Source organism: Rhopalosiphum padi, chromosome 4 (genome assembly GCF_020882245.1).
Source record: "Rhopalosiphum padi isolate XX-2018 chromosome 4, ASM2088224v1, whole genome shotgun sequence".
In the NCBI taxonomy this organism is placed as follows: domain Eukaryota; kingdom Metazoa; phylum Arthropoda; class Insecta; order Hemiptera; family Aphididae; genus Rhopalosiphum; species Rhopalosiphum padi.
This window is the reverse complement of record NC_083600.1, coordinates 15,970,938-15,998,103: the sequence shown is the minus strand read 5'-3', so window position 1 is coordinate 15,998,103 and position 27,166 is coordinate 15,970,938. Positions and strand designations below refer to the sequence as shown.

At 23.9% G+C, this 27,166-nt stretch overlaps 1 protein-coding gene across 1 annotated transcript; it reads left to right on the top strand.

Moving 5' to 3' along the window:
• Positions 1-691: 691 nt before the first annotated feature.
• Positions 692-25,547, top strand: LOC132928231 (MATH and LRR domain-containing protein PFE0570w-like). Its single transcript, XM_060992763.1, has 45 exons — positions 692-1,390; positions 1,527-1,631; positions 2,043-2,147; positions 2,241-2,321; positions 2,463-2,522; positions 3,872-4,003; positions 4,070-4,135; positions 4,197-4,262; positions 4,492-4,626; positions 4,912-5,031; positions 7,120-7,173; positions 7,260-7,415; positions 8,215-8,400; positions 8,464-8,709; positions 8,844-9,209; positions 9,279-9,368; positions 9,442-9,540; positions 9,796-9,897; positions 10,961-11,047; positions 11,119-11,214; positions 11,299-11,397; positions 11,483-11,569; positions 11,646-11,729; positions 11,808-11,906; positions 11,979-12,077; positions 12,866-12,994; positions 13,065-13,181; positions 13,238-13,366; positions 13,699-13,824; positions 14,013-14,138; positions 14,327-14,452; positions 14,641-14,766; positions 15,026-15,172; positions 15,931-16,044; positions 16,131-16,255; positions 16,818-17,058; positions 17,632-17,727; positions 20,206-20,358; positions 21,327-21,456; positions 21,530-21,806; positions 23,171-23,357; positions 24,069-24,245; positions 24,319-24,468; positions 24,527-24,709; positions 24,801-25,547. The coding sequence occupies exons 1-45, from the start codon at positions 1,375-1,377 to the stop codon at positions 25,076-25,078; spliced, it is 5,973 nt and encodes a 1,990-aa protein (XP_060848746.1). The 5' UTR covers positions 692-1,374; the 3' UTR covers positions 25,079-25,547.
• Positions 25,548-27,166: the final 1,619 nt, after the last annotated feature.

Below are 27,166 nucleotides of genomic sequence, written 5' to 3'. Positions count from 1 at the left end.
CAGAAGCGGATTGCGGTGACAAAAGAACGTAATACGGGGCACTGCAGTGCCTGTTCCGTACAATAATTTTAAATTTCCCAAAAGGGCTGTAGTTATCATTTATTATTATATTTATATTATATCATGCTTACTACTATAGTACTATTATAGCATATAATTTCCAAACCTTTGTTCATGTACTATCAAAATAAAATACTATATAGTTTCATGGCTAAATAGTCATGTGTAGTATAATAATATGGTTTCAGGTTACACAATGTGTAATAATATTTCATATTATATAAAAATTTATTATATTTGCCTATCATCTAAATATGACCATGGTTCACGACAGACCTTCAAGACGTTTTCAAGTCTGTAAGTTGTCTGGCGCTAAACCGGAATCAAATACTTAGCGCCAAATTCAGTGGCGGATTTAAGGGGGGGCCCGAAGGGCCTCGCCCCCCCACCCATTGGCATAAGTTAAATACACATATTTATATATATGTATTTGTTAATTACTGCAAAATTTAAGATTTACGTTTTGGACTAATGCCCCCAAAATTAAATCCTGGATCCGCCACTGACCAGAATTATTATGACAAAATAGATTTTTAAGACAATAGACTTTAATATTGTATGCCTATTGTCTATAGCTCATTTTGGCATAATTATGCCGAGCAACGCAGTCGTTTGAATTTTGTTATGATAATCGGAACTTGATATTTCGTACCGGTCGGTTAAGTTGGTAAACCCTTTTCAACACTTACTCCGTTCATCTCTTTTGCACTCATTCCACTGTAGCATCGTCTCTTCTCTCTTTCATTTGAGCCTCATGACTCGTTTGTGGTTTTATTTTTATTTTTTTGTCTCGTTCTCTTTTAATCACAATATACCGCATTGCCGCCGCCGCCGGTGTAAATGTGTGATACTGTGATAGCGGCAAGCGGCTATTGAGTTAACTACCGAGTTTATACTTTATAGTGTGAATGTCGGTCTTTGATAGTTGTATCAGTGTTGTTTTGAATTGCATCATTATTTGCCCAGATGAATATTCAAATTTGTAATTTTTGTTAGTTATTACTTATATTAATATCCTCTATAATAATGCTTTTCAAATGTTGGTTATAACATACACGTCTGTGAATTTATGACCTGTTAGTTCGTTCAAATAATATAATTAGTGTAGGTAAACGGTTAAACGTTTTCTTACGTTTATCCTCATTTCGGACGAACATGTGGATTTCAGAATTTAAACGCATAATTTTCTTCTGATTTTTCCTTGTCGGTGTTATACTACTGTCGTAACTGCAATAACCTCGTGAAACTAAATTGGACTTTACATTTCAAAAACTTTATTTTTTTGTGCTGCTACTGTGAAATTAAACTTCAACCATGAGCCCAAGTAATAGTAAGTGTACCTACCTGATTTGTATTAAAAACCAACATTGTAAAATTTATTATACGATTAAATTTCACATTAAAACAATAATAATTAAAATGTTGTTTATATATTTTACTGTATTTTTATTTTACTATTTATAAAGGTAAATTGTCACTAAGCTGTGAGTCAACATCTTGCATTCAAAATGAAAATGGAAAAAGGACATTTTTAACATCAATTAATGATGTATTTGACGATGAAATTTACTGTAAGTTATAAATGATAATAAACTTGGTAGGCATTTATTTATTATATTATAAATTATATAATTTAATATATTCATAACAGTTTAAAAAAAAACACTGTTTAGTGTAAAAAGTATTGTAAATATTAATATATTTTTTTAATTGTTTAGTGTGAATAATATGTTTTAATATCTATAAATTACCTACATGAATAATTTACATTAGGAAATTTATCTGTAAATAATGAACTAGATATTTCTTCACTTATGATGTACATTTTTAAATATTAATATTATATTTATTTATAAATTATTAAATCATATTACTTAAACTAGTATAAATGCAACAGTTTTAATGTTCTATGTTTTTGTATATCCTTTCCTTATAAATACTACATTTTCTAATAATTAATTAGGTATTTGCTTATTTTTTAGATAAAAGGAAAAAGTCCATTAAACATTCTCAAGTAGATATAAATAATGCAGTCTTATCATCCAATGGTTATATGACAAGAAATAAATTAAAAAAACAACTGACCAGTAAGTTGAAAATATGTATTGACCTAATATAATTCTTATTACAATTCTAATTGAAATTCTAAATTTTCACTAATTATTGTTTTATTTACATAGATAACAGTGAATCAATAGAATCAACTGCCAAAGAGCATAAAAGTTCAAGAATTAACAATATTAGAAGTAAACGAGGAAACGGTATTAAAATGTTGATATATTTGAATAATATATATATTATTATTATTTTTATTAATCAGTTCTATTAAAAATAACTAAAATATTTACTACTTAATTAACTAAGAATGTATTAATTATGTTATATTTATCTATTATTTTTAGCTTGTAAGAATAGAAAACCTTCAAAACAAATCTGTAAAAAGAAATTGCAACCTGGCTATAGTATGTATAAATATATTAAATTGTTCATGTATACTATCATTAAAAAATTCATAAAATTTGGGTGCATAAACTTAAAAAATAAGTATTTGAGACCATTCAGCTTTTTAATTATATTCTATACAAAAGTGTTACCTGGGTGCAAGTTATGAGTATGTAATATTTTAATATTTAAAAATTAAAGTATGGTAAAAATTGATGAGAGAACACAGATAATATTCTTACTTTCATTTTTAAAGTAGGTTATTACACCTCAATAGCGTAATTGGGCATAGGCGTGTGCAACCTCCGGTTTTAGGGGCACCAAGAGATTAATTCGGCCCATTCTTCAAATTCACCATTAAAACCGGCCCATAGTTTTACTTTTTTTACTATCGAGTATCAAAATTAAAATTGTATTGGTTATTTGTTTTTTTGGATAAAAATTTGTACAGTAACCACTAAAGGTGTACTTTTCCATAAGCCTATAGTTAATATTTATTATTTATAATATGATAAAATAAACAAACATTAATATACAACAATATAAAATATATATTTTAAAAATAATAATAATAAAAGTTATAACAATTTGTAATAATATGGTTCATATTAAAGTTGTAAATAAAACAATAAAACCTCTTATTAATATTCATAAATTTTTTTTTACTAACTTATAATACTAATCTGCTCTACTGGTATTACATTTTTAAATTCATCAATTATACTATCAATATTTACAGAAGAAGTTAATTCTTGTTCGACAATAGAACAATAATGTATTTACTCTATCCTGTGACCTGTGTCATGGTAGATAAATGATAATAATATGAACAATTAAAAATCATGGTTATTTCTTTTTATAGTAGACAGGTCTATTAGTTTTATACTGGTAAATTCTATAATCATAAAATATTTATCTGTACTTTACCAAAAAAAATCATTTGTGGAAATATAATTTTACCGAGGCCCATTATTTAATATTTGCCGACAAAGTCTAGAGGCAACATATTATGTTGCCTCCGTGCGCACGCCTATGAACTAGTGCCATTTTGTTGGAGGTAATATGGATAATTCATAATTGTTGCAAGTTATAAGAAGTGAAATTAAACAAACATTTATTTCAAATTGTAATTCAAGTATTCTTATTAATTTTGTTTATTGTTATTATTATACATAATTTAAGATATATTACATTATCATGCAATACATTTTTTTTTTTTAATCGTTAATGACCCTGTACCTTCATTATAATTTATAAGTGAAGACCATTAATTTTTATAATTTAAAACATTTAAAATATTCTTATTTATCAGCATTTATATAAATAGTTGTATTTAATTAATATATTATATGATTTTTATGTGTTATAGTTTTTACTAATGATATTTCTTATGTATACCCCGGAAAACAACTAGATACTGAATACAAAAAAAGTATTCCTTCATTATTTGAATCAGATTCTGATTCAGAAATCGATAATTTTCAGTTAAATTATATAAAAAGTAAATAAATAATTTTTTTTTTTTTTTTTGTGTTTATTTGAATTAATATTTTTTTTTAAATTTCAGATGATGTTAAAGAGATATCCACTTGTACTTCAGATCCAGATAATGTTTATTCTATTTTTAACAAAAGTAATATAACATAACATTAGTTTTGGATATTTTCATTTTTTCTATATTTTTTATGTTTTAGATGTTGAAATGAGAACTTATTTTAACAAAAAATCATATTTTTCTAACAATAAATCTAATATAAATTGTAAGTTTGCACAATTTTTTTTTGTGTTTTTAGAAATGTATTTTTAATAGTAACATTTTAATATTTTATTTTGTACCAAATATTATATATACTTTATTCAGGTTAAAAAAAATAAAAATTTGTGACTTAATTATGTCCTATGTATATACTTCTTTACATAGCAACCAATTTGGTGGGAAGAATAGTTTTGAAAATATATTTTTCTAATTTCATACTTTTTATATTTTAGCTTTAAACACATTTGAAGAAAGTAATCAAGAACCTTCAAGATTATCTAATATTGTTAAAATGGTTAATGGCTCTAATTTATGTAAAAGCATTTCACAAAATAATAGTACAACTAACAAATCATTGAAAGGCACAGGTATATATTTTATATTTTTAATATTGCATTAATAGTTGATTGTAAATATATTTTTTGAAATATGAATTATTAATTTTTTGTAATGATTATCTGTAGTTATTAATGTAACTTACATTAATATTATATAATAACATATATTTATGTAAGGCTAGAAACTTAATCATTTCCTTAAGCAGTCAAGCCATAACAATTATTAACAAATTAACATTTTTGTAAAACCAATATGTTACTTTGCTCAAAATTTAAAATAATTTGTAACTAAACATAATATATTTATCTATATAGGTTCCTCAACAAAAGAATATGTGCAAACAAATACTGAGGATGATGAAATTATTATTGTTACTGAATCATTTATAAGACAATTAAATAATGAAGATCAAATAATAAAAACAGAATCTCAAGGTAGTAAATACGTTTTGTTTACGTCACTATATTTTGGTTTTTAATTAATTAATTTTTAACTATATTTTACAATCAGATTATATCAAGTTGTATTGTCCAGTAAAATTGATAATTCATCAAAATATTAAAAATGGAAACTTCAAATGCGTTTATTATTGTAGGCTGTTAGGCATACAGTATATACTATGTAGCAGAGATTCCCAACCATGTTTTCATTTAAGGTGCATCAAAATTATTTGAAATATATTTTTAGCCCTAAAACCTATGCCCATAGGGTGCTTCCAGATTTTTAGAAAATGACTAAGGGTACTGTAAGTAAAAAAAGGTTGGTTATCTCTGCTTTAACACGTTGACCGCCACGTGCCCGCCGGCGGGCATTTGATAATCTTTCGCCGATGGCTATAGTGTTTTTATAGAGTTATTCATAAAATGTTAAAACAAAAATAATTAACGCAATAAAATATTGTTTTTAATCATTTAATTCTACACCTTAAAAATATCCTATAAGGGTAAAAAATATACCGTTCGATGTAAAATTTTCTTCTCTGTGCAATGGTAATATTATAAGTATCATTACTTCAGCGCCAGCATAACAATGTCAATATGAAAATATATAAGAATGTGACAGCCCGCGGTCACATGGCGTATAGGTGATAGGGTAGCGTGGCAGCCGGCGACCACATTTTTAGTGTTATCACCAGTAGCCAGATGACCGCGGGCGGGCACGTTGCGGTCAACATGTTAAGGGGACGCTACACCCGCATGCCTTGTCTCGGTCTTAAAAATGTAACACGTTAGGTTAGGTTTTACGTGGGAAAGAACCAAGAAAGCTACAGTCATAACTTAGAAACAAATTTTTCACCATATAAAAAGGAAAACTTTGGATGTGAAATACTATTATTTGATATAGAAACTATTAAAAAAGTTATTCAAGTTCAAAAATAATGGATTTTGAAACAATAAGATCTTTTTTCATATAAATGATATAAAAAAAAAAAAAAAACCAATATTTCACAGATAATGTTCTTAATAATGTTATCTTATAATGTATATCAATTTGAAATCTTAGCTACACTACAGCCTGAGTAGTTCAATTCCGCACAAAACAGTTTTTGCTATATTTTACATGTGTGAGATGGAGACAACGTAATATACGGGTGTAGTGTCTTCTTAATATTGCAGTATATTGTATAACTAAAATAAATCTAATATTTCATATACAGTTTATCTTCAGGAGTGTATCAAATACATAGACTTAAACCAATATTATAACCCCGAATTTAAATAAGGAATACTGTCTCGCTATTTCTGTAATTGGACATTTGTAGTTCAACAAAACAGGTCAATTTCATTCCCAATCTCTGCAGGTGTAATAGCAAGTGACTTGTCATCCGACTTATTTAATATAAATACATTATTCTTAAAACAGCAAACATGATTTAACCAACTTATGTGAACTATGCAGCTATACTGGCTTTCAACTCAGACTCTGTTCAACCCTTAACCAATCTCCTAATATAGTAATCAACACCTAGACAATTAAATGGAAAATCTAATAATCCCGCAAAAATTCTTCCACATAACTTTTACTTACACAAGAAAAACTTCCCTACAGTTGAAATTAAAGAAGCTGAGATATCTTCTACATCTTAGATCAACTAGTTAGGAATTATACTGGACGTTAGTTGTTAAACTAAGATTCTCATCTTAAATTCAAACTCACAATACTCAATAACTACCTTCATTTGGTTTGCCCCTATGTTTAGATCTAAACTACCAATTCTCATAATACAAACCCTTACTGAGTCACATTTTCAATCTTGCTCCATTTAAGCCTATCAGTCCATCACTCTTTGTCTTAGACTCAGCCTGTTAGTATACCTAACCTAATTAACTAGTTAAAATCTACCACAATAGATTTTATTTAAAACCCTAACACCATTTAAACCCTCTAAGTTTTATCATCAAACACTCTTCCTGATAATCCTCTATGTTGCCTTGAATGTCTATGGTACCATTATCTTTTAAATTAATTAATATATCAAATTAACAAATTCTAATATCTAATATCTAATGTTTCTAATATAGAGCAACATAAAGAAAACGAAGTGGTATCGAAAATACTCTCTACAGATTATGGATGTAAGTATTTTACTTTTGAATAATATTATTTAATTTGTTTCATAACCCTAAATTATAAATAAATTTTACAACATTTTATTTTTCAGGGAACAAAAATAATATGTGCACTGTTGATACTAATAATATTGATAATATATGTAATATAAACTATGATTCATCGATTTGTTCTGATTTATTACTAAAACAAAACGTGGATGTTATTAATGAATCAGACAAATGTACACCATCACCATTTAAAACTAGTAAGTTTTGGTTTTTTAAAAAAAAAAAAAATTATGTTTCATTAAAACAACTATTCTATGTTACTTAGACTATATCTTAAAAGGATGTTGTACCTGCTTGTGTTGACTCTTTCTTACATATATAACAAAACAAATCTTTGTATTGTATTCTTATTACAGTTTATTTATTGTTAATATTAGATCAATTTTAAATCTGTAGAAAAAAAAACTGCTCGTGCAAAGATGTATTTTCCATATTTAATTTAAAATTAGTTATAATATATGAATTTGAAAAAAATATGTTATTCGTCCAAGTACTTATAACTTGTTATAAAATAAAAATATGAAAAAAAAACTTTTCTTAGGCTCATTTTAATAGTTTATATTTCACATTACAAATTTAATAATTACTGTAAAAAGAATCTATAGTCTGTTCAAAATGAGATCAGTACAGACAGCCAAATACTGCGCATGGGCATGGTTTTGTTCCACGAAGGTGGTCCGATGTACCGCCGCCAACAAGAGTGTCACATTATTTCAGTACCGACTACCAATAAGTTCCTTAATTTAAAAATGTATAGTGAGCGTCATGCACACACGCACATCTACCTAGCAGACCGAAGTGTCCCAAGAGAACACGACAAGTTGAATCAACGAGTAGCCTGCGCGCCGTTGATGAAAATTGGTCGCCGCCGATCTCATTTTGAATAGGCTATAGTTTTGTTTTGTTATTCTAGGTTAAAACAGACAACATAATCAGGAACAGTGTTTTCTTAAGTAGGAAGTATATTGTATGTCATAATTATTATTTCTTCTTTAGATATTGTTGAAAATAGCTTAATGAGTATTTTTGATGAACCCGAAGAGAACATATTAGTTGAAAGTTATACTAATATAAATGATAGTTTAATTAATTATTCGGATTTTAACAGTTCAACTAGTATTTCAGAAAAAATGATTGAACTGAGTAGTTTACAGACTTTTGAGTTTGATAATAGTAACTCAGGTTAGTAATTATTTTATGCATTTAAAGAAATAAAAAATTTGTTTTAATTAAAATGCAATATAGTTTTAGATCGATCTATAGAAAATCATCAGACTTCTGAAAATGTTTTCAAAGAAAATAATGTCACTTGCCATCTTCCTTTAGATCAGATTGGATCTAATTCAATTACTAATCAGTATTTTCATACAGTAATTAAGGATGAAATAAAAATAAAATCAGACTCTTTTAGTAGTAAAATAAATAACATTTGTCTACTGAATAATGACAATTTAAGTTCTACTAAAGATAATTATTCAAAAACAAATAAAAGTAAGACTTTTAATAATGTTTATAGCATAATTCTATTTTTAAATTGATAATGAACAGATACTACACACATTTGTATAGCTATTACAATGGTCTCAATACATTTCTTTTTAGGTTGTTTAATTTTTTTGTTCCAGATCTTGGTTCAAAATGCTATTGTAAAAATTTTTCTAGTTTTAACAACAATTATAATAAGATATTCAATTCTAAAATTAAACATTTTGCATTTAATAATAATGCTAAAAAAGTACGTCAAAAAATATTACATCAAAAACATATAGAAGCCAATATTTTAAAGATACTTATTACGCAAGAGCACAAAAATAACATTCAATCAAAAGAACATATACCAATTTTTGATTCGATTTCAATTAATAAAAAATATGAAAAATATATTAATTTAAAAGAGAATGATCACATCAAACCAAATATTTTAAGTATGCTTAAAGATGTCTATGTGGATGTAGAATACCTTACTGAATACTGTGATTATAATACTAGTGGTAATACTCTACTCTTAATAGTAATATTTTAATATAATTAAACATTTACTACAATATTATTGTCTTCAGATAATAAATTGCCAGAACCACAAAAAGATATCAAATTTAATATTCAACCTTCTAAAGCTAAATCAGTAGACAATATGATTATGTTTAAAAGTATGACAAACAGTTATTAAATATAGTAAATACATTTATTGTTTTTATGTCCATAATTTTTTTTATATTTCAGACAATAGTGCTTCGACATCAAATAATACAACAAAAAATAAACAAATTAATCTTAAACCTTTTCATGAAAAAGATGACAATTCTAATAAAAAAGATATAGGTAAGTAATTATTTTCAAAATAGCTAAAGTATACTTATTCAGGAATTGAGATAAATAAATGTTAGGTAACCGAATTGTGCATTAAAGAGATATACTACATAACCATTTAGATTGTTGGCTAATTGTGAATTATAGACTAGCTTTGCCTGACAGTCTTCAACCAAAACTGGTTACTTTACAAAACTATTCTTTTCCTGAATAGAGTAAATATTTACACAAAAAAAAAAATTGTATTTAACTATATTTATTTTTTAGTTGATAATATTTCTACTTCAAATAGTTCAACAAAAAAATATCCAATTCATCTTAACCCTTGTGATGAAAATGATGTCAACTCTAATAATAAAAACGAAATAAGTAAGTAATTATTTTTAGAATATCAATATATTATTTTTACCAAAAAAATATATGTCTGTAACTTGGTATTATTATAATTATTTAATCAATTTATAATTTATTTTATTGGTTTAAAATTAGTGAGATTCAAATTTGATTTAAGTCAAAATTATTAAAAATACAATATTTTACTTTTCATATCATCACCTTATTGCATGATAAATGCATACATTTTTTAAAAAATATTTTTACAGCAAATTTGAGATAAAATAAACTATGAATTCAGCTTAGCTTTATGCTCAGTTGTATTTCTTAAAATAAAAATGTATTTGATATAAATGTGGGATTATTATTATTATTAGTATTGTTATTATTATTATTATTAGTATTATTATGTACCACGGTGACACGGACACACAGTGACCAGTGAACTGTGAACCGTGATGTTTGTGATTTTGGTTAATTAAAGATTCATGACATTTACTCTATTCGTTAACTTTATTGATCACCAACAACCTATTCAGAGGTTAAACTATCTTAACTTCTACATAAATTATAAATAAATATAAAAGTTAAACAAATATTTTATAAAAAAACTTATCTATTTATTTAATTTTCTTAATATAGATTTGTTTATAAGCTATTTCAATAATTTTCCTTTTATTTGCATTTTTTATGTTATTTACTATTTAGTATTAAATTCAAATTCATAACTCTGGAACTAACTAAACTTATTTTTAAAGTTGTTAATACTTTTATAATATCAAATAATATAAAAATGAATAATCCGGATAATATTGATGAAAGTTATGTATTTTAATAAAAACAAAATTAGTAAGTTATTCCTTTGAAAACAAACTATTTAATTAAAATTACAAATAAATTATTGTGTATGATTGTATTAATTTTTAGTTAATGATGCTAATATATCATATTATACAAAAAAAAATTAATTAATTAATTTTTAAATGGATGTTATCTTAAATAAAAACAAAATTATTAAGTTATTCCTTTCAAAATAACCATATTTATATTTTACAATAAAAAAAAAAAACTATTGTACATAACTGTATTTATCTTTTAGTTGATAATGTTTCAATGTCAAAAAGTAAACCAGTTAATGATAAACTTTGTGAACAAAATTATATCCCTTGCAATAAAAATGAAATAGGTGAGTTAATCTTATCCAAATAGCATTCTTTATATTTTTACATCATTGTATATAACTGTATATATTTTTAGTTGATAATGCTATTACATCAAATAATACAACAAATAAATCAATCAATACTAAACTTTATAGTGAAAATTATGTCAACTTGAATAAAAATAAAATAAGTAAGTTATTCCTTTTAAATTAGCTATGTACATATTTTTATTCAAAAAAAAAATATATTGCATTTAATCGTTCTTGTTTTTCAGTTGATAATGTTTCTTCATTAAATACTACAATGCAAAATAATCTAGTCAACTGTAAACCTTGTGATGAAAGTTACGTTTATTTTAATAAAAACAAAATAAGTAAGTTATTCTTTTGAAAAACAATTGCCATGTAATTTATTCTTATAACAAAAAATCATTGTATATAATTGTAATTATATTTTAGTTGATGATGCTAATATATCAAATAGTACAACAAAAAATAAACCAATACATTTTGAAAACAATGTTAACTTAAATAAAAACAAAATTTGTAAGTTATTTCTTCAAAATAGACATTTTTATACTTAACATAAAAAAAAAATGATTGCATTTATTCTTTTTTTTAGTTGATTATGTTTCTATTTCAAAAGGTAAACCAGTTAAAGATAAACTTAAACAAAATTATATCCATCATAGTAAAATCAAAATAGGTGAGTTATTCTTTTTCAAATAGCTTTTTTACATTTTTACATTAGAATTGTAATTGTAATAACAGTGTTTACTTTTAGTTGATAATGCTTCTATGTCAAATAATACAATAAAAAATAATTCAACGGGTATTAAACCTTATGATAAAAATGATGTCAATTTTAATAGAAACAAAATAAGTAAGTTATTTTTTAAATAGTAGTATAAAATTAATGAAAGCATAAAATCATTACATATGACTATTTTTTTAGCTGTTAGTACTTCTATATCAAATAGTCTAACAAAAAATAAATCATTTAATCATGAATCTTATTATGAAAATGGTGTCAATTTTAATAAAAACGAAATAAGTAAGTTTTTCATTTAGAATATTAATGTGTTTGTCAATAATGACGTAATAAATGTTAACTTCATTACCACATTTATTTTTTAGTTAATAAAGTATCATAATATAAGACTATTATAAAACTTGTATGTATATTATTATATATTATGTATACAATGTCACCATAAGAGTTATAAACTTTTAGATATTTTATATTATGCAATTCTTTATTTATACCATAGACTTATTCACATCACTCTATGATAAGTCAGTATTGATTTAAAAATAAATAACAATAATAAATAATTATATACATTTATACAACTATAATAATTAAATATTAATATTAAAATAAATATATTATTTTCGGAAAAAATTAATTCAACTTATAATATTGCTAGTAGTAAAATAAATTTCATAACAGTTTATGAATATATTATTTAATAATCTAGGTTGACAAATTGTTTTTGTATAAAATGAAATATTGAATTCAAACTTAACATATATCCATATTCACTTGCCAGTAGGCAGTAGCCTACTCAAAAACAAATTATATTTGATTTTTAAGTACAACAAAATAGAGTTATCTACTTTTCCCCTTTTCTATTTATTACTTTTATACAATAATTTAGTTCAAAAATGATTATATTGTAATGTGTTTATTAGAAATAACCTTTTATATATTCAATGTTTTTAATATATATAAATAATTGTTTGAAACTAATTTTTGTATGGGGATCTACCCAACTAAATAAATAAGATAAAAAGATATGCAAGTATACTATATATTCTAAACTATTATTCATTTTTCAGATTATGCAACAACTATAAAAAAAAATTATTTTGATTTTAATAGTCATAGTAATTCTCCTGTAGTAAATGCCAAAATTGATTCTAAAAGTAAAATCAAAGTTGAAGATAATTTTAACTATGAGACTGCTGGTATGTTAACCTAATAAAATAATAATTTGTTTTTATATATATTATAAATTTAATAAAAAAATTTGATTAGATATAAAATATGATTTAAAAACTGAAAAATGCTCTGGCCTTCAAATGAAACCATTTGACATCTGTAATTTAAGCGATAACACTGTATTAATAAAAGAAAACAATGATTCTAAAGAAGGTAATTTATAATTCTGAATACTTTATAAGTTTTATTCATTTTGTTTCATTTTTCAGAGTTTACAATGGATGAAGTAAAAAATAATATTCAATCAGAAAATATTTTGTCATCAGCCAATATAAATATCAACCACGGGTTAACTCAAACAAAAATAATTCATATTTTAAAAGATAAAAATAAACCAGGTTTTTATTTTTAATTATATAAATAAATATTATTTCTCTGTTTGATTTAAAACATTTTGAAAATAATTTAATATTATAAATGTGTTAATTTAAATATTTGGTGAAAATTTCAAGTCTACAGTTTTTATTTTTAAATGTTTCTTTTTTGTTCATTGTTAGTTTTTCAATTAATTAAAATATATTGGAAATTGTTTACTTCATCCCCCTCACTCTCTAGTACCAACTAGATTCAATTTTCTTCCAAAAATCCCCTTAGAGCATCCATACAAGATCTTCACCATTATTTATAAATGCATAATTTAATTTTTAATTTACTAATTTATTAATTTTAGTTCCTGCATTAATTGAAAATGAAAAAGAAACAAATATTCTAAAGATATTTGAACCGCCTCAATACAAAAACCATTTTGATACAACTGATACAAGTGAAACTATTAGTTCTAAAGCAGATCAAATTTGTAAGTTATTTTTAATTATTTTATTAATTAAAATATACTGGAAATTGTTTACTTCATCCCCCTCACTCTCTAGTACCAATTAGATTCAATTTGCTTCCAAAAATCTCTTAAGAAGATCCATACAAGATCTTCCCCATTATTTATGAATGCATAATTTAATTTTTAATTTACTTATTTATTAATTTTAGTTCCTGCATTAATTGAAAATGAAAAAGAAACAAATGTTCTAAAGATATTTGAACCCCCTCAATGCAAAGACCATTTTGATACAACTGATACAAGTGAAACTATTAGTTCTAAAGCAGATCAAATTTGTAAGTTATTTTTAATTATTTTATTAATTAAAATATACTGGAAATTGTTTACTTCATCCCCCTCACTCTCTAGTACCAACTAGATTCAATTTGCTTCCAAAAATCTCCTTAGAAGATCCATACAAAGTCTTCCCCATTATTTATGAATACATAATTTAATTTTTAATTTACTTATTTATTAATTTTAGTTCCTGCATTAATTGAAAATGAAAAAGAAACAAATATTTTAAAGATATTTGAACCCCCTCAATGCAAAGACCATTTTGATACAACTAATACAAGTGAAACTATTAGTTCTAAAGCAGATCAAATTTGTAAGTTATTTTTAATTATTTTATTAATTAAAATATATTGGAAATTGTTTACTTCATCCCCCTCACTCTCTAGTACCAACTAGATTCAATTTTCTTCCAAAAATCCCCTTAGAGCATCCATACAAGGTCTTCCCCATTATTTATGAATACATAATTTAATTTTTAATTTACTTATTTATTAATTTTAGTTCCTGCATTAATTGAAAATGAAAAAGAAACAAATATTCTAAAGATATTTGAACCACCTCAATACAAAAACAATTTTGATACAACTGATACAAGTGAAACTATTAGTTCTAAAGCAGATCAAACTTGTAAGTTATTTTTAATTATTTTATTAACTAAATTGTTTATTTCAAATATATGTATTATATTTTTGAAAATCTAGTAAAAATTTAACTATTTTTATTATAAAAAACAATCAACTTTGAACTGCTTGTCTGCTTATCAATTCCTTTTAATTATTTGTATTTAATTACATTTAACTGTTTAAGTTTAATACTTAATTTTACATACACTTATTCCATAATAGTTTAATAATTATTTAATTATATATTTATTATTTTATTTTAGGTCCAATGTTACCACATATATCTGAAAATAATGAGCCTATTAATCATTTATTTGACCTACCTGCTGATGATAATTCTTTCTCGTTAAATATCATTAACTCTAATGATGATTTTGATGATGATGATGATGATGATAGATTATTGATTGGTAAGTAGTTAAATATACAACTTATTTTCCACTATTATGTTTTTCATTTAAATTAGTAAATTTAAATAGTTACATATCAAATATAGGTTTATTTATTTTAGAAATATAATGTATTTTTCAGGTACTAATATAAATTTCATATTAATATCAGTTATTATCTCAAAAATTAAACTAAAAATTAATTTTTAATGAAACAAATTTAATCAACCATATTAATAGTATAACTAACTAAAATATAAAAATTACCTTACCTAAAATCTTTTAAAACAATAAAATATTTAATATATTTAAGTTAGTCAATTTCAATAGTTTACCAAAAATAATAGCATAAGTAAATGCAAATAAATCCACTTCAGCTGTTAATTTAGTCTATGCCCTAAAGTTAAATTTTTATTTTTATTTATATAATAACAAAAATGTATGTACAATAAGTAAATTTAATAACTAATATTAAGATAAATGTGTGGAGAAAAAAATTAAATTTATGACGGTTTAAATATTAGAATTTAATAAAATATAATATAAAATTAAATTATTTATTTTTAATAAATTACTATTTATCTAAAATCGCCAATTAAAAAAAAATATTCTAGAAATGATTGTCATATCTTATTTACAATTATAATTCTTTTTATCAATCTGTCACTTGCTAACCTATTCTATGTATATTTTACATTGTTCTTGAATGATTATATATTTATATGTTTATGCATGTAGTTTTATTTTTGTTTGATTTTAATTTGATTGTATTATTTTAGAAGATTTTGAACAAAATGTTGATGGCAATGTTAGTGAAAATTCAACTTCTATCCTTAAATTAGCTAATATTGCAAACAACGAAAGAACAATAAATTGTTTATCTTCAGCTGCGAGTATGAGTTGTTATTTATTATATTTAGTATCTTTAATCTTTTAATATTGTTACAACTACTAATTTGTAAATGTTTAACCTTCATAGATTCTACAACAGAAATCAAGCTTTGTGAAAATAAGTTAATAAATCCGAAAAAGAAACAATTCTCTGAAATAAATAGTATCAAAAATGAAAAAGGTATAGTTTTCCATTTGAGTATAATTATGTCAGTAAATATAAGATAAATTTAAATTTAATTAATTTTAAGTAAAAAATCTATTATTAAAAGAATACATTTTTATACATTTTATAAAATGCATTATTCACTTTAAGTTTATAATCACTTAATCAATTTCTTTTCATGATGAAATAAGCTAGCGTTTCTTAAACTTTTTATCCGTCGAACCCTTTTTAATGTCTACTTTTATCATGAAACCCCTACTTGTTTCCCCCTCACTAGTTGCTACTAATCCTTAGTTAGATATTTTAAAGTAATTTTCTTAAAACTTTTGAAAAAAATGACTTTTGAAGCTTCTCGGAACCCTGAAGTGATCTCCGTTGTAACACAGTTTAAGAAACGCCAAAATAAGTTTATGAATTTAAATTAGTTAATTGTTTCATTTCGTAATACATTTTGAAATTTCACTACTTTTACAACTTCAATGATAAAATTTATCATATCATATCATTTGATATTTAATATCAATAAAAAACTAATACCAATTTTTATATACATAAAATATAATGTCTAATTTTATTTTTATGTTTCAGTGTTAAACACTATTATACCAGAAAAAAAAATGTGATCAATCTAATAATTATGAAAACGCAAGTTTATTAAAAAAAGATAATAATTCTTTAGATGATTGTATATCTATTGAAAAGTGCAATGAATTTTATAAAATAAAGTCATTAAATAAAAACACTGTTAATAAAAATGAATCTTTACCAAGGAATATCAAAGATATATTGAAAGAAATGTATGTTGATGAATTGTTTATATCTACATGTCAACATATGAATGACTTTTATAGTAAGTAATTTTTTTTACAAAACCGCAAACTTTTGTTTATAGTTTTTGAGGCATTTTCTATCCAAACATTTAAGACAATTTGCTTTACACGACAATTAGCTCTTTCCACAAATGCCTTTTCTTTATGAAGAAACTATCTTAACTATCTAAAAATATGAAAGAGTTAGATAATTTTTTATTATTTAAAATTAGGTTAATTTAAATGTTTTAAATAATACAGTGATGGGCCGGAGGGAAAGTATTGCCAACAGCAGTCCTTCCTCCAATCCTCGATAAAATGAAAAAAAAAATAATACAGTGAAACTTCCAATTAACAGTCACTGAAGGGACCATAAATAATGACAGCTATTGACCGTTAACGGAAGTTTTACTGTATTTTATTTTATTTATATTATTAATTGCCATAATAACTGTACTAAATTCTTAATATTGTTTATGAATATTATTTTTTGAATTACTAGTAAAAAATTCAATAGCATTTCTTAAAATTTATTATTGATTAACACAACAGTGTACATATATTATAATCTTTTTCTTTCTGTAATTTAATTAAACAAAAATTTAAATTTCTAGATGATGATCAATTAAAAAATGATTTATTTTTTCATAATGATGAATATCAAAACACAAAAACTGAGAAATTAGACAGTGATATTATAAAGGAAAATGGTAAATAATAGTTTTATACATAATATTTAATTTTACAAATTGCTTATCTATGTGTGTTCCACGGAATCTTAAGGTCTCGTGAAAAAATTACAAGAGTTCCGCCAGATGTATGTGATTATTGACAAAATTATTTTATACTAATTAAAAATAAGGGGTTTCACAAAACAAACTATTTCTCAAGGGTTCCGTTGTCCTAAAAGTTTGGGAACCGCTGATCTAGATAATAGCCGTTTTTAAGCTTTATTGCAATTTACTAATAATCTATGAAAATGGTGTAAAAATGAAATTTATTTCTATACATGTACCAAAAAGTAAAAAGTATTATCTAAATCAGGTATGGCCAACCCAAATGATCTCGCAGGCCACTTTGGAAATACATTACAATCCTGCAGGCCACATATAAAATTATTTTAGTATTTTGCCCCAATACAAAAAAATTTTAAACAGAATTAATTATTATTATAAAAGAAATTAGTTTATGTTAGTAATAATACGAATACCACGTTGTGCACGCATTCCAGAATATTCTATTGGCACATAAATAATTTTTTTTGTACATATATGCAAGGATGGGCAAGTTAATAATTTTTTTTAACTCAGTTAAGTTAAGTTATTACGCATCAATAAGAAAAAGTTTAAAGTTAATAAAACTTTAGGTTCTCAGTTAAGTTAAAAAAAAAGTTATTTTTTTTTTTATTCGTTACCATACTTTATTTCTTACCGACACCACACAACTAAATTAAAGACTATAATGCTTATACTCATACAACATACAGTATTTCTATATTATCATATTTTCTTAGGAGTGTTCCTTTAGAGTACAGAGTGATTGGAAAAATAACATTTTTAACTAATAAATTCACATTAAAAATATTTTTTAACATGAAAACAACTAAAATAGTTAATGTAAAAAAAAAAAAAATATTTCTTAAAATGAAAAATAAATTTTTTAATTTAATGAAAATCCAAACGTAACTAGTTAAGTTAATAAGTTAAAATTAACTTAACTTTTAACTTATTAACTCATTAATGCCCAGCCTTGCATATATGTTTGATAAATCTCGCGTGCCATGGGTTGGCCATCCCTGGTCTAGTTATTACTTGATCAATTGTACATACATATTGTAAATAATTCTTTATGCTTATTAGGGGAACATTTATACATTAATATATAAGCTAAGTTATATCCTAAATAATTTATATGATTTTCATAAATAATTTATTTTTTGATTTCAATCAATGTAGAAAAATTATGGAAACCAAGAAACTAATAAACCTATAGTCGTAATCCAACTACAGTAAAATCCCGTTATAACAAACTCCAGAGGACCGAATTTTTTTTTTCATCATAATGGAAATTTTGTTGTAACGAAAATTTGAATAAACTCTTTATAAGCCCTGCTTTTTGGCAGGTAACTTCTATGAATTTCGTTATAACGGGATTTTTCGTTGTAACAGAATTTACTGTATTATTGAGAACTGTTTTTTTTTCTTATTGGGGTTAAGGCTTTGACATCTCAGGTCATTAGTCTGTGGAACTGTTGGGGAGAGTACTGTACGTTTATAGGTCACTAAAATCCTGAGTAGTCACCCATACGTATACTCAGTGCATTTCTGTAGTTGAGTATGTACACTGCGCCATACGTTTCCACGTATGTAGTCATTATTATACAGTTAATATAATATAATACAGGGGTCCCCAATTAATATTTTTGAAGGGTCACATTAGGGATCTGAAAATTTTTCACGGACCATCAAAATTCTAAGTACATATTTACATCATTTAAAAACCAATAATATTTAACAAAAATAATAATTTACAATAATAACACATATTATGTTGTCGTAATAATGTATTATTTATTAGTTGTCTGTAGACCGGAAAAAATGTGTACAGGGGCCGCCAATTGGTGACCCTTGATATAATATATTATCTTCAGTCCACACGATGAATGAAAAATCAGCGTTATTTGAAATTGTATTTGTGGCAATATTAGCCGTTAGATAACGTATATAGTAAAAATATTATTCCAATATAATATTATCAGCCTAATGCATATTACAATATCAAATTAAGTTGTTAATATTTATTTTGTTTCACACACACTCACACCCAACTGTATACTAATTTAATAATGTCAATAAAATTCGATTGAGGAAAATATTATATATTGTTTATAAAATTTAAACAAAATAATCATTGTTTTGATTTTTTCCTACATTTTAAATCTATTACATTTTATTATTATTTCTCACTTTTCAACTTTAATATATTTAAATAAATTATTTGTTATGCATTAATTTATCTCATCCGATGACTGAATCATAATGGTATGATGGATCACAACTCTATACTTGGAGACTATATACTTTTGTTATAATATATTACATATTTTTATTACACCTAGAGCAATACATGAACTTAATGATGTACAATTTTTGTTTCATTGAAATAACAATTATTAATATTTTCTTTAGATTTAAAAAACATACATCCAGAATTAAGGCAATCAAATTCAACCAAAAAAAAAACAATATTAAAATCGGAAATCAATGATTGTAACCAACAAAAAGCACACATTAAACCTACCATTAAAACACAAAAATCTAATTCTTTACAGAATCCAAAAAGTAAATAATTTTAGATTAAATGCATGTTGTTTGTATAAATATATATTTAATTTGAATTAATTAAAATGGAAAGCCGTTGCATTGGTTATAATGTAATGCTGTTGTACGCGATCTACCAAACTCATTTTTAACTGTGCCTTGTAACTGTAACCTACAAATACGGTATTATTTATAAATTAATTATACAAATATGTTCATATATTTTATAATATATTGTTACTTTTATTTTTATAATTGCTTGTATAATTTGTACAAACTGATAACCTCTATGTATTGATTGAAAAGTCTGACCATTTTTAGTGCATATTAATGTAATTCTTCTTTTGAATGTTCCATCTGAATTTTTTATTTTTTTTTATTCTGATAGTTTTTTTTTAAATTTCACTATAACGTTTATATATATATATATATATATATATTTAATTTAACTTAATTGCATGTCAAATTGTTATTTTTGTTTTCATGTAACAACTGTTTCTTTTTGAATAATTTATATATATTTCTTAGGTGGGTCAAAACTAAATAAAATTTTCCATGTATTGAGAGTTTTCTATTTAGGTAATTCATTTGTCATTTTATCTTATAAATTGGGTTCAAAAAGGGTTTATAGATCAGTCTTTAATGTATCATACATATTTATTAATTGGGTAAATGTATATTGATATAATTATACGTTTTTTTCAATTTCGGGATTACTGGTAGATTACATACGACATCACTAATGGTTTTAATTTTTTTCTTTTTTAATATTTGTAACATATTAACAATTAATCACATAATCATACATATTATTAAGAACATATCTATTTTAGAACTTTGAAACATCTATTATTCTAAAATATGAAGAAAAATATTCACGTAATAATTAATTTTACATTTTTAAGTAAAGTTCCATTTTAATAATTGTGTAATACCTTTATTACTAGAAAATAATAAATAATTGATAATAATTTTTTTACATTTTATAGATGTTAAAAGTAATATGAAAATCAGGATTCACTTAAGAGAATTCATACTATCAAATAAACCACTTAATGTAATTTTAGAATCCAAAGAATTTAGAAATTTAAGATTTTTTAGTGAGGAAGAAATTGCAGGGTAATTTTAAACAATATTTTTTATCAAATATTAATAGTATGTATCATTTCAATGTATATTTTTTACTGTTTAGTTCAATTGGTGTTTTTATTTTTGAACAATCAATTTGTCCACCAATAATAACTGGATTGTCAGTCTACAAAGAAAATTATGAACAATTAAAAAATGAAGAGAAAAATAAAATATTGGCGTCTACAAATTTAAATATTTCTTGTCCAGAAATAATGAAACTAACCTCAATCACTTTAGCATTAGTAAAAATGTTGAGAAGTGATACATTAATTGAAACTATCTTAAATGTTATTAGAAAAAATGTATTGACAAAGCAGATGAATACTAATCATAAAATTGTATGTAAACAACTTTATTTTCCCTTTACTTATTAGTTATTTGTATTACTATTGGGTAATTTTCCATTATTTTGACTACCACTTGATGCAACAATAACCAGGACTATCCTTATGATTTGCAGAATTTAAGGCTAAGTAAAATTGTGAGACTATTAAAATTATATATTATATATTATATTATATTATATCAGTAATATATATAGGTATAAAGGGTTCTGGTGCAGCACATTTTCTAACATCTCAAATTCAAAACTTAATAAGTAGACCGTTGATTGTTCACACGTCAACTATCCAGACCGTCAATTATATGCACTACAAAATTATTTTTAGTTCAACTTAATTCAATTTATCATTTGTTTAGTTTGTTTTATTTTGTTTTATTTTAATGTGTATACACATTATAAAATGTAAAATTATTTTAATATCTATTACGACACTCTAATGTATCATATTATAGGTACGTTGTTCACATAGTCAATTAGTTATCAACTTTATTTTTAATAGTTATTTGATTATCCGCACTCCTTTGGTCCCAATTATCGACACTATCAATAATAAATCATTATCAACAAAAATTGATTCTGAGTGAAGATAGTTCATCAGCTTATTTTCATATTATAATATAAATATATTGCTATTAATTATTATAGTACTTTATTTTTATTATTATTAATATGGAATAATTTATGTGTATAATAATATAATATGTAAAATCTTCAAATTTCCACCAGAAATATTTTAAAATTATAACAAAATAACTAAAAATGTTATACTTCATTTAAACTTAAAATATTTATTAAATAATTTTGTCTTATTTTATATTTTTCACGGCTATCATGAAAGCTTGTGAGGAACCTTATAATAAATTTTGAAATACTTTGATTAAATGAAACATTTTCCATTGACATTTGTAAAAAAAAAAAAAAATATCCAATTATAACTTAAAAAGCATTAATATATTTTATAAAATTTATCATGTTTAGAAAATTATAATATAAATATCAAGTAAAAATTGTTTTTATGACTAAACAATTAACAAATTGAATTTACAATGTCATTATAATCTTAAAAAATAAAACTACATTGTTATAACTAGATATTTGAAATTACAAAGACGTGGAACTTGGGGATGCTTAAAGTAAAGTTGGAGGTGCTTTAACAACTCTAGCACCCCTGTAGTTACAGTACTGATATTAATTAGTAATTGCCTTTTTTATTATTTTTGTTTATTGTGGTAGTTGAAATTATGGAAACATACCAATTTTTGTTAGACAGTATTTCTTAGTGACATTAAGATAGGTTTATAATCTTAATTATATAAGTAATTTGTTATATAATTATTTATATAATGTACTAATTTTCAGGATGATCAATTAATAAAACAAACAGTATACTTTGTTGACATTTGTGTTAGAACAAGAATGCTGAAAACTCTTCAAATATTTATTTTTGATTCAATGGTTTTTTTACCTAACAAATATTGTTGTACTATATTTATATCTTTGCTGTTATGGAAAAATTGTTTGCCACGAAGTATAAATAATGAAGAAGGTAAATATGTAATTCAAAATTTTAGTCAGAGAAAAAACAAAAATTAAAATTTTATATATTATTAATTAATTTACAAAAACATATAAATCATATAGTATATATGTATTACCAATTTAAAATCATAAATTTTAAAATGCTCATAACTTGTTTAGAAATAAAAGTATCAAAAAAAAATTCCAGATGCCCTTAGATAATATTCACGCCTTTAAATTTTATAATTGTTCTAATGTTAAAAATAACTGTAAAATGCATTTTTTAACATAAAATTACTAAATTATAAGTTAGAAAAACTGATTCAGCATATGCGAGTAAAACATTTTCTTAATCCTAATTAATTTCTGTATTAATCATTTATTATTCCCTTTTTTTTTTGTAATATTTAATAAACAATATCATTTATAAGGATGGATTTTTACAGTTTCTTAAGTTAATAAACAATTATTAATCACCATATTTTCATTACTATAATAATACCAAAAATATAATTATAATATGTTGTCTAATGTCTTGCATAAAAAATCAATATGTTAAATTTTAACAAATTCGATAAACATTATTCTTTGATTTAAAGTCCTTTTAGAACATAAGAAAAAATTAAACAATCGCAGTTGAATATGTTTTTTGTCTTAAATACTTCAAAATACATGTGTATATTTTATTATAAATTGATTAAATTTTAAATTGTTTAATTATAATGTATTCTATATTTAGACCCAGTTATTATAACTGCCATATCATACTTAATTGCAAAAACAAAGTTTTATTCTGAGGAAACTATTGGTTGTGATATTTTCCAAAGAGAATTAATCAATTTACTTTCTTGTCATTTCAATTACACATTTACTATAGATATACCAACTAATTTTATTCAACATAAACACAAACCTGGTAAGTTTATAGACAAAATGATACTTAAATATCTGTATTATGAATAATAAATTGACAATTGCATGTTTTATAGATTTCTTCGTTTCTGTAGTCATGTTTTTAAAATGTTGTAATCCTAAAGACTTAGTAGAATTCATGATCAACTGTCTTTTTCCCATGATTGATAATTATCTGAATACTCAACAAAACGAAATGTATGCCATAAAAACAATGGAATCAATAAGTAAGTATTAATACATTACTAATTATATTAGGTAATTCATACAATATTTAAATTTTAGACATGACAATGAAACCATTTAAGATGACTTGTAATACTACTGTAGCCACTTATCTAAAGAAATGTAAGGATCCAATAAATGGTGCTAAGAAAAACGGAAAAGAACATATTTATAACACCACCTATAATAGTTACAAAATATTGCAAAACAAATTTATTGAATATCTGAATGATAGCCGACCTCGTAAGTACAATACTAAATAGTATTTTTTATTATATTATTGAAAATTGTCAACATTTAAATTGATAATTAATATTTTAAAATCTTCAAATAGGTTCTCAATGCTTTGAAGAGTCCCTGATGTCAATCATTCTAATGTTTGGATCTGTAGATTATCTCACTAGCTGTTTGAGTCTAATGCAATGGAAACCAAAATTTGAATTGTCTGCAATTTTATCGGAAAAAATTGTTATATTCAAATCAATTTTAGGTCATGTATGGGATAATTTGTGTGCCATAGACGACATTAAGACATTGAAGTGTATGATCAATAGCTGCTTGTTGAATAAAGATGTATATCATACAATTGTGCAACTGCACAATCTTCGTTAGCAATTGAAATAACTTGATGACTTTAATTATTTTGAAAAAACTACATGACTGACAATGTCTGTGATATTTTATTTAATTATCTTTGAATTTTTATGGTATATATACCATTTATGTAATTAATCTAATTTTTAATTGACTTAGTAAAAATGTATGATAATGGTCAGTGTGCACTAACTATTATTATTATATTAAAGTTACGTAACTATTGTTAAATTATAATTTATAAGTATGTTTAATCCTTAATGTTATATAAATTTTCTTTTCTGGTACTATTATTTATGTTTATTTCTTTAAGTGTGTCTTTTAAATAAATAAGTTTACATTAATTTCATTAAATATATTCTTGAGTATTTACTTAAGTGTTATAATTTATAAAATATACCAATTGTATTGTTATTTATTATTATTATGTATGCCATACAACTTTGTTAATTTGAAAATTGAAAATAAAGAAAATAATTTGCTACTAGGTGCTGACAAAACTAAATTTTTAGTCAATTTTAAATATTTTGAAATTTAAGACTATGTATAGAAAATACTAATAAAAATGAATAACATTTAGTGAAAATTAGTAAATGAAATTTGTAGAAAACTATTATTGCATAAAAATATTCATTTTTCCATATTATTAGTTTTTTGTTTAGTTTTTCTTGGTTATATTTAAAGTGTTGAAATTTTTAATTTTTACCTCCCAAATGAACTGAATTGACTTTCCCAAAAAGATATTAAACTTTAAAATCAATATATGCATGCTCTAAATGTGTTGTTTACTAACAAAACTAGTGAATTAATTGTTAAATTGGATTTTAACTATAACAATTCAGTTATTATTACTAATTCTGCACAAAATACGCTTGTTTATCATTTATATGATTTTACATATTGGTTTCTGGTAATCTGGTGTATACAATTAAATGAGAGTAGAATATATTTACAATTGATGAAACACAAAATTCATAGAAACAATTTTATTTTGCATGAAAAAGCTTATTTTAGGGGTTAGAGAATATTTAATAATTAAACATTATTTTTATGTTCTAAACTAAATATCTGATATCTGAGTGTTTTTCCTATTTAAATAAATTCTGACTATTTTTAATTGCATAAAAACATAATATTTAAAGTATTTCAAGAGAATATAAATCCGACATCTAGTTATATATCTAGTAGATATAATTTTAGTTGTAAGTGGATAATTTAACGTTTGTCAAACCATGACTGCATGTATTTGTGCTCTATTATATTCTTATATTCTAGAAAAAACAGTATTTTAGTATTATGCTATTAAAGTATAATTATAAGTCACTCCCTACTTCCCTAGTACTTACACATACTACCCCTGGTCACCAAACTCAAAAACCTAACATATCATTGGATTTGTAGAAATTGTCCATTTAGGGGGTTCTTCACATACTGTATGAGAATAAGAAATATACAAACAGTTCGCTCTCATGCGAAGAGAAAAAAAAGGTAGCCCATCATGATTAGGTAATGGTCAGACTATATCGACTTCATAATATGATTTCATCCAACATAATCAACCACAAATATCTATTAAAATATACAAGCTATTAATGTTTTATAACAATTTCGTCCAAAATCAAATATAGTCCAACTGCTACTTTAATCAAGTATATTGTATATACCTATTACCCACCTATCTTGTAGATGGGGCAATATGTTATAATCTAACACTGGCTCAAGCCTCAACAGTTGTAGTAGAAAACTTCAAGAAATACTAAATGATTTCAGAGATGACCATAAGAAAAAAGTTCAAGTGTTGGTATATTATTCTTATAGAATAGAACTTTCTGTTTACTTCTGATATAAAATAACTCATAAGCACTGTTTTATTTATCCATTTTAAAATAATTTGGTTGGTTAATTTTTTTTTAGAGTTTACAAATCATTTACTCTGACCAATTTGTCCCATCTTTTCCATAGTATTCTACTTCTTCACCAGTGATTACTCCTTTCAACATACTTTTATCAGTCAGCTATACACCTATTCTTCTACCTTTGATGAATTGGACCACATATTTTCTTTAGTATGAATGGTAAAGTTGAATTTTTCTTATTTCCCATCTT

What these genes read in the sequence shown, in the direction of transcription:
- LOC132928231 (XM_060992763.1), top strand. An exon ending in ATTAAAAAAACAACTGACCA is followed by an intron (nt 2,148 to 2,240) that starts GTAAGTTGAAAA and finishes TTATTTACATAG; the next exon opens with ATAACAGTGAATCAATAGAA. An exon ending in CAATATGATTATGTTTAAAA is followed by an intron (nt 9,369 to 9,441) that starts GTATGACAAACA and finishes TTTATATTTCAG; the next exon opens with ACAATAGTGCTTCGACATCA.